Raw genomic sequence first — 15,205 nt, forward strand, 5'->3', positions numbered from 1 at the left:
ACCTCTGGGACCGACTTCAAAAATATTTGGATTTCGTGTTCAGAGTGCACTATGGAACCTATTTTAACAATTTCCACTTCTGGGCAAATGGCTTGGGCTTCATAAACTGACTGTTCAAGTTGGACATTAGAACCGGGTTTTCTCGGGACCTCTGGGACCGATTTCAAAAATATTTGGATTCCGTCTTAAGAGTGAAGTAAAGAACCTATTCTAACCATTCCCACTACTGGGCAAATGGCTTGGGCTTTATAAAGTGACTGTTCAAGTTTAACATTTGAACCGGTTTTTCTCGGGACCTCTGGGACCGATTTCAAAAATATTTGGATTCCGTCTTAAGAGTGAAGTAAAGAACCTATTCTAACCATTCCCACTACTGGGCAAATGGCTTGGACTTTATAAAGTGACTGATCAAGTTTAACATTTGAACCGGTTTTTCTCGGGACCTCTGGGACCGATTTCAAAAATATTTGGATTTCGTGTTAACAGTGCAGTAAAGAACGAATTTCCACCACTTTCACTACTGGGCAAATGGCTCAGGCTTTGTTAAGTGACTATCTATGGAGACCATTTGAACCGGTTTTTCTCGGGACCTCTGGGACCGATTTCAAAAATATTTGGATTTCGTGTTCAGAGTGCACTATGGAACCAGCTGAAACTACTCCCACTGCTGGGCAAACTTTGAGCCCACACCCTGGCATTGTCCTTTACCAAAATCTATTCCTAAGTCTGATAAATGCTATTTCCGTTGACGGCACCATAATAAACAAATAATAATGGATAAAAACACATATAAACTTGCAAGTTTTAATTGTAAAAATATAAAGCGTTCATTTCATGATGTACGTAAACTATGCTCTGAATCAGATATAATTGCGCTTCAAGAAACATGGCTATCACCAGAGGAGCTGGCATATTTGCACAGTATCAGCGACGACTTCGGGTGCACCGGGACGTCTTCAATGGATACTTCAGCGGGAATCCTGCGGGGCCGTCCGTATGGAGGTCTAGCCATACTATGGAGAAAAAGTGCATTTAACAACGTCTCGGTTATTCAGTGTAATAGTGAGCGCGTGTGTGCGATAAAGATCGTGCTAAATGAAAGGTCTGTCTTAGTGTTTAACGTGTATATGCCCACAGATGTGCCTAGTAATCTGGTGGAGTTCACGGATTGTCTTAGTCTGGTAAGTGCTATCATAGATGACTCTAATATAGAAAACTGTTACATTCTTGGTGACTTTAATGCTCATCCACATGAGCGATTCTTTACGGAACTAACCGGTTTTTGTGATGAATAAGAATGGACCTGTGTAGATACTGAATTGTTAGGAATAAACTCTGACACTTATACTTTTGTGAGTGATGCGCATGGCTCAAGAAGATGGCTAGATCATTGCTTAGTGACTAAAGCAGCCAGAAGTACGGTATTGTCTGCTTCTGTGCTGTATGATACGCTGTGGTCAGACCACTTTCCTCTTGTATTGGAGTGTTTATTTAACCATGTTTGTGTTAAGAAATGTATTTTCAACTTGGATGAAAATAATGTGATATGGGGAGACAGAAGTCCTGAGCAAAAGCAGGCCTACTTTGGATCATGCTATGATAGACTTAAACGTATTGACTTCCCAGTAGATTTCACAACCTGTGCTGATAAAATCTGTAAACATAGCTATCATCGAGCTGTTATTGATAAGTTATACAATGATATTCTGAGTGCTTTAACGGAATCTGCGATTTTGTTTCGTGACCGCAATATTCATAGGAAAAAGCGAGTAGTGCCAGGTTGGAATAGGCATGTCAGTGAAGCATACAGGGATGCTAGGCAGAAGTTTCGCCTGTGGGAAGACTTCGGAAAACCATTAAACGGTTCCATTTATTTTGATATGCGTGAGGCCAGAAGGATCTTTAAATCAAGGTTGAAATGGTGCCAAACCAATGAAGAACAGATTAAAATGGATATTCTGGCCTCGCACCACTCAAATAGTGATTTTCGTTCTTTTTGGAAGCACACGAATAAGTTAAGTTGTAAGCCTGGCTTCCCTGTATCCATCCAGGGTGAGAGTGACCCTGTGCGCATTGTTGACCTCTTTAAGGAACAATTTAGGATAACTTCACCGATGGGCCCCAGCTTGTCCATGCGAGATGCTGATAGCCATAGTGACCTGGGTACCACCTTTACAGTTAATGACATTAAATGTATAATTAGCTCAATGTCTCGAGGAAAGTCACCAGGGCACGATGGCCTCAGCATTGAGCATCTCAGATTTGCGGGTCCACATTTACCGAGAGTTTTAGCAATGCTTTTTAACTTTTGTATAAGTCATGGGTACATTCCTAGTCAAATGACTAAAACAATTGTAGTTCCCATACTTAAAAATAAAACAGGAGATATTGCTGATATTACTAACTACAGGCCTATTTCTCTGGCTACTATAATAGCTAAAGTGCTTGACAGCCTGCTCAATAAACAACTTAATAAGTATGTCCATTTGCACGACAATCAGTTCGGCTTTCGGCCTGGACTTTCAACAGAAAGTGCTATTTTGTGTTTGAAGTGGGCTGTCAGGTACTATGCGGACAGAAAAACTCCAACCTACGCTTGCTTCCTTGATCTATCCAAGGCATTTGATCTGGTCTCTTACAGCATTCTATGGAGAAAATTACAGGAAGCAGGAGTACCACCTGACTTAATTACCATTTTTAAATACTGGTATGGAGGCCAGATCAATCAGGTGCGCTGGGCAGGGGCTCTATCGGAGCCGTATGGGTTGGAGTGCGGTGTTAGGCAGGGGGGGATAAGCTCGACAACGCTCTTCAACTTTTACGTCAACGAGCTGATCGTGGCGCTCAGTAGAGAGCGTGAGGGTTGCTACATTAACGGAGTTAGTTACAATAATATTAGCTATGCCGATGACATGGCTCTACTGAGTGCCTCGGTTTGTGGTCTCAGAAGGTTGCTGGCTATCTGTGAAGGCTATGTTAAAAATCACGGATTAGTCTACAATGAGAAGAAAAGTGTAGTCATGGTCTTTGAAGCTGGTGGTCGATGTTTGAAAACAATACCTCCTGTGAGGTTGAATGGTACGGTTCTGCAGAGGACCTATAATTTTAAATATCTTGGCCATATATTGACCTCCAACTTAAAAGATGATCTAGATATTGAGAGGGAAAGAAGGGCGCTGTCGGTCCGAGCTAACATGATTGCTCGCAGGTTTGCTCGTTGCAACGTAGCTGTCAAGCAAACTTTATTCCGTGCTTATTGTACCTCTTTTTACACGTGCAGCCTGTGGACATCATTTACTCAGAAATCGTACAGCGCCATTCGAGTACAATATAATAACGCGTTCCGGGTCTTAATGGGGCTGCCTCGCTTCTGCAGCGCATCAGGGATGTTTGCTGAAGCTCGCATTGACTGCTTCTACGCAACAATGAGGAAAAGATGCGCGTCCCTGGTGCGCCGTGTGCGGGACAGCCCCAACACCTTACTGCGCTGTATAGCGAGTAGACTCGACTGCCTGTATATGAATCACTGCTGCAGACTTTCCACTTTGGTGATAGACCTGCAGTGGTGATTTGATACAGGCAGTTATCTTAGGTTAGGATGCTTTGTTTTGGAATTTACTAACATAGTAATTAAGTAAAATTGTTACTAACAAAATGAGTCATGGTCACTTGAATAAATGAATTTAATATAATAATATAATATACATACAACGCTGAAAACCGTGGTTCGTCCAAACGTGGGATAATCACTCACAAACGTACATACCTACAGAAACTCAAGTCAAACTGAGAACTTCTTTTTTTGAAGTCGGTTATCATTCGGTAACGACAACAATTAAGACATACATTTTTTCATATGTTTCAAAGATCAAACAAACATACAGAATCGTCATTCTCATTTCAAATCCAGCAACACATCCAATGAGGAAGTTTTACAAGTTACCCGCAGGGCTAAGACATCGATTCGATGTTAGTAGTCCAGTAGAAAAACGCGAATCTATTTTTGATAAGGCAAGCTGTAAGTTATTCATCTCTGCGCCGATTGAGGAATAATTTGTGGGCACTGTGTTACGCCAATGTATGGCGTGCATCCCCTTATTTTATATTCGTTCGCTTTTATGGGGTGTGACAAAAAGTGACGGAGTTTTTTATGGGTTTGTGAATATTGGATTTTGGTACTGCGTATTTTGTGGTACTGGAAATACTTTGTTTAAGTCGCTTGCAGTTACATTTTCATTACAAATTTTAATACAGTTAGTTTTTAGTACGCCTAATTATCAATATTGCACTAATAGTGTCAAGCATTGAGCAAGCGTGGTGATTAATGCTCAATCCTTCTCCATGTGAGAGGAGGCCTGTGCCCAGCAGTGGGACGATAAAAAAAGGCTGTAACAGTGTCAAGCACATGCTAATAATGTTAACCAAAATCATTACGCTTAGAGGCTTGACTATAATAATGTCACATGATGTCTTATGCACAAGTGAACCAGTTTCTTATCAGCAGAAGGATTTCTCGGATTACTAAACTCAGCCGAAGCAGAGTATTCAAAAAATATTATAGACTCATTTGAGTGTTCCCCTCCACGGAAATCTTTAGTAAAAGGCGAAAGATTTATGCGTTTTGAAGGGAAACCAGAGTTAGCAATGTTCGGGTCGCCCGAGCTTATATCTGTCGCGCGGTAACGAAACCATAGCGCGATTCAGAAATGAGCCCAGATTGTACAGCGCCATCTGGTGAGCAAATATCACACCAACATTGTCTTATGATGATACCATATTTAAGCATTAATTTAATGTTCTATCGTTGCAAGGGTTTTAAGATAATATTTGTTTATTTAATTTTAATTTTAAAAAGTAGGGTTAGGTACTGTAAAAATAATATTTTTATCTCTGTATTCAGATATGTTCTGGGTCATAAGATGAGATTTTATCTTATTTCAGTGTATATCAAAAAAAATATACCCTCTTTTATTCTTACACACGTCTGAAATATGTATAACCGACTTCTTATATAATTTCAGGAAATAGCCACAAATAGAGGATCGTAGCTACTTAAATTGAACTAAGTACAATAAGGTTTATCTAAGAACTAATTTAGATAAACCTTATTTGAACTACTCAAATAAGGTACGATCAATTAGGTACGTTGGCCTAAAAAAATTACACTTTAATAACTTTTAACAACTAACCCTGAAAACAATTGGATGTAAACTGAAATAACTTAATTACTGCACGCTTGCTTTTTCCCGGTAAAAGTGTGGAGTTTTAGATAAAGTCATGTATGCGTGCATAGTATTTTCCACCGTAGGTTAAATCTGAGGTAAATGATCTATTTAAACAATAAACCCGTGTATATACTCACTCATTATTTTACTAATAATCGAACAATGCAGATTTCTACGAAAAATAATAACTGTAATTTATTATTTTAATTAAATAAAAAATGTGTCAAATTTTTATTAACGTTATTTTAACATTATTTTTTTTGGGTAAGGTTTAATTTGAACTTTTTTTTTTTTAATTAAAAGATGTAATTCGATTTTCAAAAATATGTTTTATTTTTCAGTGATATTGGCAAATATTGCAACGGCACAATGGCACTGGGCAGATGTTTGGGAGGTAAAAACTTTTGATTCCGTTTTAATTAATGGTTTTTACTATGCAAAATATACGAATATTTTTAATATCTCCTATGCAGCTGGCTGATCTTTCTTATATGAAAAAAGCCGTGTTGAGCAAAATCGGTTTTGGACGCCATTATTATTTAATATTAAATGAACAGTGACAGAATAATATTGAGCCAGATATTTATGCTTATGTATTAAAACTTCATCTTTATGTTACAGCCACATAACGCCGCAATTACTACACATAGATTACCTTTCAACCTCAAGAATCCCCAAGTCTGTAGAAAACCATTGCATCGGAATGACCCGTGTTCGCCGCACGCTCCACCTACACGAAACTTCAGCGCTCCTGGTAGGAGAGTTAGTGAAGTCAGTGAGTACTCCCATCTTTCCTTAAGGGCCACTTGACTAAATTCAGTCGTCTTACGGCCAGTTTCTTCATCAAAAGTTAAAGTTAAAGTAATGTCTAAAGTAAAAGTAACGGTCAAATACGTTTTTTCAAGGCTAAAGTGACAGCAAAACTAATAGAAAAATTGAATTTGACCGTTACTTTTACTTTAGACATTACTTTGACTAATTTTACTTTGGATTTAACTTTTGATGAAGAAACTGGCTGTAAATGATTCAGTCACTAAATTCAGTCAAATGTAATCGCATTTAGGAAGGTAGTTTTCATTAAATCATTTAGAAACCTAATTAGACAAACCTATTTACGGCCAGTTTCTTCATCAAAAGTTAAAGTTAAAGTAATGTCTAAAGTAAAAGTTACGGTCAAATTCGTTTTTTCAAGGCTAAAGTGACAGCAAAACTAATAGAAAAATTGAATTTGACCGTTACTTTTACTTTAGACATTACTTTGACTTTTACTTTGGCTTTAACTTTTGATGAAGAAACTGGCTGTTAGACGACTGAATTTAGTCAAATGTAATAAGCCCTTTACCCCGTTACCCCGTGGTACCTCCTTAGTTTTATGTTGCCTTGGTTACTGGTATCACGTCTAACCGACCCCGAAAAAGGAAGTAAACTTTGTAACGACGCGCACGTCTACGCTACGCAAGCGGTGTGGCCGGTCTCATACATTTCTATACATTACAACTCATGGTACGTGCATGTCTACGCGCACGTCTACGCTTACGTCTACGCATACGCATCCGGTCTGCTCGAGCCATTAGCAGTTGGTAAGCAGATAAATTATAGAAGTTTTTTTTTGTTTTTCAGAATGTTACGAGTACATTTGGCAAATGAAAGTTCGTCATGACAGAGAGGAAAGGTCAACTACGTGTAAGTTAATGTTATTTACTTAGATTTGAAAAGTTTCTTGCATGAATTATTAATAAATTAGTTATTTTAAGAACAACTTATACGCAACTTCTTTACGAACTTTTTGACGTTTTTGTGAGTAACGTAGTGCAATTAAAATGGGACGTGTTTTTTTTATTAAAGTTTATCTATTTAATTTATAAGTCACCGATTTTCTTTTTATAACAGCGATGATTTGATTTTAGGTCGTCGAAAACGACACATTGTTGGTATAACGTACGGCGAACCTACAGAACGTGGAGAATATCCCAATATGGTAAATAGAATCTTTACTTTTTATTGAATCACCAAACTAATTATTTTTATTAAAAAAATGTTTTTTATTTTATTTTATATTTCAACTGTATTAAAACATATTTTATTTATCTACCAGGGCGCCATAGGCTGGAAGTTGTTAACTGGTGAATGGACATTTATGTGCGGCAGTACACTTATCAGTTCAAAATTCGTTCTTACGGCTGCTCACTGCTCTGCAGCATCGAAAAAAGATACTAGGTTTGCTGATGTTGTACCCAAGATTGTCAGATTCGGCACTAGGAATCTTATTAAGACAGTAAGTCTCATTAAGTTTGCTTTCGATGTTTCACAAACTACCCTATACAAAGTATAAGCATTGCCCTCTGCGGGCAATGTTGTCAAGCATTTTGGGCGACTGTTATGGGGAGAATTGTTATCTAAATAGGACTATTTAATTTTTCAGGATACTGTTAATGCATTAGACGTGAATATCAAGAAGATCATAGCCCATCCAAACTACAATGCACCGAGGCAGTACTTCGACATAGCGTTGATGCAACTGGCGAAAAACGTGTATTTCTCAGCAGATGTGCAACCCTCGTGTTTGTGGACCAACCGGGATATTACGTTTAGCAGCAAGCTTCAGATCGCGGGCTGGGGATTTACGCATGAAAGTAAGAAAATAATATTCTCTTACAGCCTTACTTATAAACGTGAATTAAATTATAAGTAATACTTAAGGGCTGTTTAAGAAAATTCTTACTTATAAACGTTGCTTAAGCATGACTTAACTAACAATTAATCATTACTTAAGACTTTAAGTAGTGATTAGTTAAAACGATGCTTAGAAGGTGATTAGAGATTTTTATAAGTAAGGCTGTTAATCTTTTAATGCCATTAGTGGTTGCAGTAATTTTAATACGAATAATTGAATTAGTAAATAAAAAGTCAAGCACTTTTAAAAAAAGGGTTTGTTTGCTTAGTTACTTAGATAGAAATACTTATGGCCAGTTTCACCGGTTACTGACAAAGACTAGCATGAATTATGTACCTGACAAATAGCATTAACTATCAGATAACTAACTGATACTTTTTCCAACCAGTGTAACCAGGCCTTAAATTTATTTCATTTTAAACTATCGTTCCGTTAAAATGTTTTCCAAGCATTTGCTAATTTATTCAAAAAGGTGTGTTTTTTTTGAATGTGCAGAGAGTCGAGAAACGTCTCCTGTCCTTTTAAAAGGAGAAGTAGACATCATAGATTCCATTACATGTAACTATCTGTTGGGGAAAATGTGTAATAGAAACTGGTGCGGCCTGGAGGATCATCAGATATGCGCTGGCAATCTTAGTGGAGGAGTTGACACTTGTCGGGTAAGTTAAACTGCCTTATGTCGTATACAGAAAGTAAGCTGGTAGCCGGGGCCGATCTACTAGCACTTATCGACCCAGGTCCTTTCTGGAACTTCAGTTTTGCTTCGCGTTGCTTTAATCTACCTGCTATGTATCTACCTATTACCCGAATGGACTTCTGTATACGGCCTTATCTAAACTTTGAATGGTCTAGGCGTACCTACTATTCTTAAACCTAAATAAAGATTTAAAATATTTTTAAAGAACTTAAAATGATAATATTTTTACAGGGTGATTCCGGAGGTCCCCTACAAGTACAGCTTGATCTTCCAATCGTGGACCAGGGCAACATAAACTATGTGATAGGTGTCACATCGTTTGGCAAAAGCTGCGGCGCAAAAGACCAGCCAGGAGTCTACACAAGAGTGTTCAACTTTCTTGACTGGATTGAAGATATCGTTTGGCCTAGAAAATAAGCCGATGTCTGATTGTAATTATGATTTATTGTTAAGTGTGTGACATTTTTATAGACTGAATTAAATAAATATAACTATTAGATTATATTAAACACTTTTCATTTTACTCAGACAACTTAGAATTGTCCAACATTCAACCATATTAATTTAAACATAAAACCTTTATCCTTTATGAGCGCCTAGTAAAAAGCCTAGTTCCTAGTTTGAGACAGTATGTTGAATTAAATAAATTTTGAGTAATTTTCCAGACTTTATTTGTATTCATATAGTATGATAGCCTTACTTATAAACGTGAATTAAATATAAGTAATACTTAAGGGCTGTTTAAGAAAATTCTTACTTATAAACGTTGCTTAAGCATGTCTTAACTAACATTTAATCACTACTTAATACGTTAAGTAGTGATTAGTTAAAATGTTGCTTAGAAGGTGATTAGAGATTTTATAAGTAAGGGGGTGACTATATAGAAGACTAGAAATAATCGGATAGAACGTAAAACTATAATTGGAACCAATTATTTTTAATGTTTTGTGATATCATTATGATAACGAGGCACGATTTGAAATCGTGATACTAAGTTTGTTTCGTGATTTACTTCATTCTATGTAAACACTTTACTTGTAAACAATGTGTAGAAAAAATTAACCAATCGCATTGCGAGAAATAGTCCTAGGAATGAAAAAAAAAAACAGTCGATCCTAATTCAAATCAAAACTGACCTACGAAAATAAAAACCTAATGATAAACTAGGGCTAGGCCATTAATAAATTACATATTAATGATTCATCAGTAACAGATACCATAATATGAATAGAATGTAGTACATAATGAATTACAAGTAACTAAAAAAATTACTAGAACGTAACAATGAGCAATGATGGTCAATGTACTTCCCCTCGCGTCTCTACAAGAAGAACTAATAATTATTATGTCAGTCAGGTGCGAATCGGTTATTGAGAAACACATATATACTTCAAATATTATTCATACATAAAGTATATAAAAAATAATTTATTCAAGTTTGTAAACATGAGTGGAACGGTGGCATTATGCTTGTTAGGTAAGGTTGTTTGCTATATATGTTGTATTTGAAGTAAATAAGAGTGGTGTACATAAAATATGTAATTTATTGCAGTGTTATCCATTAATGTTTCTAACGGACATTGGCAGGCTAGAAGTGTGAGACAGGTAAATATTAGTTTTGTTTTATTTGCATGTAAAGTAATAGAGTACTACATAAATTCTACAATACAATTTTGCCGTTAAGAATGTTTGACAAGCTAAACAAACGCAGAATGAAATTAGGTACCCACTGTGGGGCTGTTGTGAAATAAAGCACAACAGAGTTGTAGATGATTGAGATTAAAATAGATTTTTTAACTACCATGCAAACAGTTATTATCATTTACTAAATGTTTCTTTCTTTCAGGCTCCCACACAACCTGAAGATGGGTCGCCTAACATTCCCTCATTATACCCATCTCGTCAAGGAGCTCCTACTGATCCATGTGCACCGTATCATCCACATGTTCCTGACTTCAGCGCTCCTGGTAGACGAATTAGTGAAGTCAGTAAGTGAAAAGGGTTTCATTAAAGGTTTTAAGAATAAAAACAAAAAACAAAGTTTAAATAAATTGATGATTTCCTAAACATTAAAAAAATATTTTATGTGTCTCTGTATCCAAGTTATTTAGTGCTTGCCTTCGTAACGTCGATTTCAGGGAAGTAAGTTCAAGATTTCCAAAAGATTTTTAATTGAATGGAACAGCAAAATAAGAGGCTTGAAGTTCATCTTTATACGCTCCTACGAGTCTAGATTGAATCTCATATTTATTTATGTTCTCAACCGGTTTTTGATTGAACTTGATTTTGGTAGCTATTACATAAGTGTTAAGTTTTTGAGTAACCAAGGCAACGTAGATTAACGAACGCTGTTTGATCACACAGCCGTAACCATGAACATTTTTTTATGCAAATTAAGTATAAGGAAAATCACATATCTATTCAAATACTATGTTAAAGCGAGATTTATAAGATGTACCCACAAGACAGATCTATTTTAGTTTTTGTTATTTTTATTTCTGTCAAAGAATATTGTTCCATAGGTACAAATATTTTTCAATTAAAGGAAAATAAATTGAAGGTTATCGTACAATCCATATTTGCATTGTTGAAAGTCATATCATACAATTCATATTCGTCCGTTAAATGCTTACATTGAGGAAGCCTAGGTAGGTACATCGCATTTTAGGATATTACACGGAACCACTTTCTGAGAAAAACTTGACCGAGGCAGTATGCTAATTCTTTTACGCAATAGGTAATATCAAAACGTCATAATTATGTGGTCCAAATATGACGTTATCTCTATCATTATGAACGAAGTGTTTCCTAGAAATACTTAAGGCCAGATTGGTGCGGCACTGAGACGCACATCAATGTTTCTTCTGTTCTAATCGTTTTAGCCAACAGTTACAAATTGCGTGTGAACATTTATAAAATTGCCGGGAAATTGTAACCTTTGCGCGCGAATGCGCATACACAGCAGCAGCGGGCTCGAGCCGCGTATTGAAACACATTTTTTCGCAATATTCCACGAATATAGCCATAAGTACATTTTCGAAGGTTACAAGTGCGGTGACCTCAAACAGTGGTAACTCCATAGATTTTTAGTAATCGTTTGGAACAAGTCTTTACGCATATTACATAAACGTTAAACATGGTATTGCGATATTTCAGAATGTTACGAGTATATCTGGCAGTTGAAACTTCGAGATGAATTAGACAAAAGATTGGAGAAGTGTAAGTTTTAAGAAGATAACTGGGCAAAGGTATAATTATTTAAATGAGTAGTTTAAAATGTAGTGTGATATTGATTGTTCCAGGTCGCGAGATTATGCCTGTCCCTGGAATAATTGGAGGTCACAGAGCTAAACGCGGTGAATTTCCTAACATGGTAATTTTTGATAAAAAATATACACCAGTTTATATTGAAATATAGAGAAGCTAGTTTTTTGTTAAATCACGCTCGGACAGCGTGCCCCTTAGAAGTTAGTATCAAAGACTCTTTGATGGAATAAGCTTTAGACGAACTACGTGAGCAAGGTCAGGGTCATATTAATTATTATCAATGATTCTCTTGCTGATTCATTATCAAATGTAACTAATCACATGTGTACAGGTGCAAAAATCCATAATTATACCTAAAAAACGCAAAATATTTATCAATCGGTTTCATTCCTTTTGGTTAGTAATATAAAACAACTATGAATGTATATAGTTTTGGACTTCAAATACGTGCATCCAATTATCTATAACTACTAACTGTATATACGTAGGTATGTAAATCATTCTTGGGTACAAAATAAAAGTCTTGCAAATAAAATCAATTACTTAGATTGTTGATTGTTTATGTACCAGGTTGCCATAGGTTGGAAGCTGGCTATTGGAACATGGAAGTTCATGTGCGGCGGTAGTCTGATCAGCCCAAACTTCGTGCTGACGGCAGCCCATTGCTCAAGCGCCTCAGAACGGGACACCACTCTCGAAGATACCGTTCCTAGAATCGTTCGATTGGGCAGCACTAATATTCTTGACAAAGTAAGTTTGCCATTCAACGGAGTTGGTTTACCATAGAACATAATTCATATAAGCTGTTCAGTTACACCAGTTTTAAAGACTGAAGATCAAGCAAAGTGGCGAACCTTGTATGAGGCCTTTGTCCAGCGGTGGACGTCTTTCGGCTGAAACCACGACCAAAAATCAGGCTCTTCTTATCCTTGTCTCACTTTTCTAGGATCGCAACGGTATTCCAGCTTACGACGTGAACATAACCAGGGTGATAGTCCATCCGCAGTACAAGTCTCCGATGCAGTACTTCGACATAGCGTTGATGGAGCTGCAAGTACCAGTGTATTTCTCGGCAGACATACAGCCGGCTTGCTTGTGGACTAAACACGAAGTTGGCAATTACAGTCATAAGGCACAAGTCGCAGGTTGGGGCGTTATACAGTCTGGTAAGATTTTCATTTTATTCAAAATCCTCCTATCCATATCCTTCGTCTATCGTAATTTCGTCATCTCAAAAATGTTATTATTTCTTACGTATCGTCTTTTACACACTACATCCATCGTATTTTTGGTAGCCTCTTTCTTTCTATTTTTTTTTTAAATAAAACTGCATTTAATAATAAATAATTCTTCATAAGTCTTCTTCGTCCGCTAAGGTATGAATATTTTACAAATGCAGGAACTCTGAGGACATCACCAGACCTGCTGTCAGCAGAAGTAGATATCATAGACTCCATTATATGTAACTTGCTGCTGGGGACATCTTGTAACAGGAACTGGTGTGGACTGAAAGAACATCAGATGTGTGCTGGCAAACTGCACGGAGGAGTTGACGCTTGTCAGGTAAACTGAAAGACTATATATCCTCTATGAGTAACCAGACCTTTATGAGACAGGACTTGATTTAGGTATTCTGAGGAACATAATCCTATCCAAATCCCCATAAACAAACTACCGTCCGTTTTTTTTATAGATAATGTTAAAGTCAAAATCGAATCGAAATTTCTATACAGGAATGAATTTTATCCAGTGCGCAAACTTTGTCAACTTATAGTTAAATAAGTTTTATAGATACGTATATTTTCATTTTGTAGTGTTTTAGTACAAAAAAGAAAAGTTATTGATATCGAAAGATGTTTATTTTGTAACCTATTGTACGGTCGCAGTCGTCATAATGTAGTAGGTACGGCGGCAACGCGAAACCGGTTTACTGACGCGAGCGCTGCTCCAAGCGCGTAAGAATAATTGGTATCCATATTTTGCTGATTTTAGGGCGGACAAAAGAATGAAATTTTTTTTTTACTGATGATGCAGATATGTTCTGTTAATGATTCTGGACCACCAGTTTTTTTTTGTGCACTGCTTAAAATTAATTCCTGTATGGGCGTAAACGGCTGCTACTGGTTGAAAAATAAGAATGTTTCTTTGACAACAGTATTGTTTAGGGGAGAGTGGCGTGTTGTGTGAGTTTAGTGTTGAATGGAAGTCGATAAAACTTCTCTTTGTCAAGTTGATCTCTGAATCCTTCCTTATACAATGACATGCAATCAGCCTGTTTGGGAGCAGCAAATTACCATTGCAACTTATCTTTAAGTAAACTGAAACATGTTCTACACCTCCGCTTACAATCGTTGATAGTCTTCCTAGCCATCCACTGTCTCGGAGATTGCCCTCGCATTTTAAGGTAATTTACACTGTTTTGTTCTAGGGTGACTCCGGAGGACCTCTACAAATGAAGATTGACCTTCCCATAAAGACTCAAGGCAACATGAACTATGTGGTCGGCGTGACGTCATTTGGCATCGGCTGCGGGTTGCCAGATCTACCAGGAGTTTATACTAGGGTTGCTAGCTTTCTTGATTGGATTGAGGAAATAGTTTGGCCCAACGGAAAATAAATAATTTAGTCAGAAGAGAAGTTATTAAAAATCATTACGTTAATTTTTCAAATGTAACAGAGAGTAACAATAAATAATTCCTTCATGACATATATTATGTATGAGGTTTGTCTGAGTTAAGTATCTTTTTCGCGAGTATTGTTTTTTGAATGTACATGTTATCATTATTTTTTCAAATGTTTTTGTTATGTTTCAGTGTAAATGCTTACATAATTATTTCTTGTGTTTTTTATTTAGATGACTTTAAATATGTTTTGTGGAGTTTTATTTAAATCGTCGAAATCACCTTTTCCTAAATTCCTTGATCAATAAGTTATTAATCAAGTATATTAAATTACAGTCCAAATCAATCTTATGACACGTCTTTTCCTCGGAACCCACACCCAAACTTCACAGAAATTGTAATAAACTTGTAGAACAGAAAAAAAAATAATAATTGCAAGCATTTACGTTTTTTGGCGTTTCAAACCTTAAATAGGGATCACTTGATGAATGTTTCAACAAGAATCTATATTAAATATTTATCCTTACATACTATGCTTAATGCTATGCATAAAGCAAAAGCACTGGTACTCAGCTGAATCCGGTTAGACTGGGAGCCGACTCCAACATGATTGGGAAAAAGGCTCGGAGGATAATGATGATGATGACATACTATGCATAATTGTTTGTATAAATACCTACCTATATTTTTATAAATTGGAATGCAAAAATGAGTTTGCTTT

At 36.5% G+C, this 15,205-nt stretch overlaps 2 protein-coding genes and 1 non-coding gene across 3 annotated transcripts; 2 read left to right on the plus strand and 1 right to left on the minus strand.

Annotated features, from left to right (window-relative positions):
* Nucleotides 1-4,524: 4,524 nt before the first annotated feature.
* LOC124637241 lies at nucleotides 4,525-4,641 on the minus strand. The gene has a single exon (XR_006985205.1). It is a non-coding gene; the product is annotated as a U5 spliceosomal RNA (small nuclear RNA).
* An 802-nt stretch (nucleotides 4,642-5,443) lies between these two features.
* LOC124637037 (serine protease snake-like) lies at nucleotides 5,444-9,058 on the plus strand. The gene is made up of 9 exons (XM_047173354.1): nucleotides 5,444-5,489; nucleotides 5,567-5,619; nucleotides 5,847-6,000; nucleotides 6,846-6,908; nucleotides 7,133-7,203; nucleotides 7,321-7,500; nucleotides 7,648-7,858; nucleotides 8,395-8,558; nucleotides 8,828-9,058. The coding sequence occupies exons 1-9, from the start codon at nucleotides 5,444-5,446 to the stop codon at nucleotides 9,011-9,013; spliced, it is 1,128 nt and encodes a 375-aa protein (XP_047029310.1). The 3' UTR covers nucleotides 9,014-9,058.
* Nucleotides 9,059-9,943: 885 nt separating this feature from the next.
* LOC124637062 (serine protease snake-like) lies at nucleotides 9,944-14,835 on the plus strand. Its single transcript, XM_047173383.1, has 9 exons — nucleotides 9,944-10,073; nucleotides 10,149-10,201; nucleotides 10,443-10,584; nucleotides 11,753-11,815; nucleotides 11,899-11,969; nucleotides 12,434-12,613; nucleotides 12,810-13,029; nucleotides 13,263-13,426; nucleotides 14,292-14,835. Exons 1-9 carry the CDS (start codon nucleotides 10,043-10,045, stop codon nucleotides 14,478-14,480), a joined length of 1,113 nt encoding a protein of 370 aa, XP_047029339.1. The 5' UTR covers nucleotides 9,944-10,042; the 3' UTR covers nucleotides 14,481-14,835.
* Nucleotides 14,836-15,205: the final 370 nt, after the last annotated feature.

This window comes from Helicoverpa zea, chromosome 15 (genome assembly GCF_022581195.2).
Source record: "Helicoverpa zea isolate HzStark_Cry1AcR chromosome 15, ilHelZeax1.1, whole genome shotgun sequence".
NCBI lineage: Eukaryota > Metazoa > Arthropoda > Insecta > Lepidoptera > Noctuidae > Helicoverpa > Helicoverpa zea.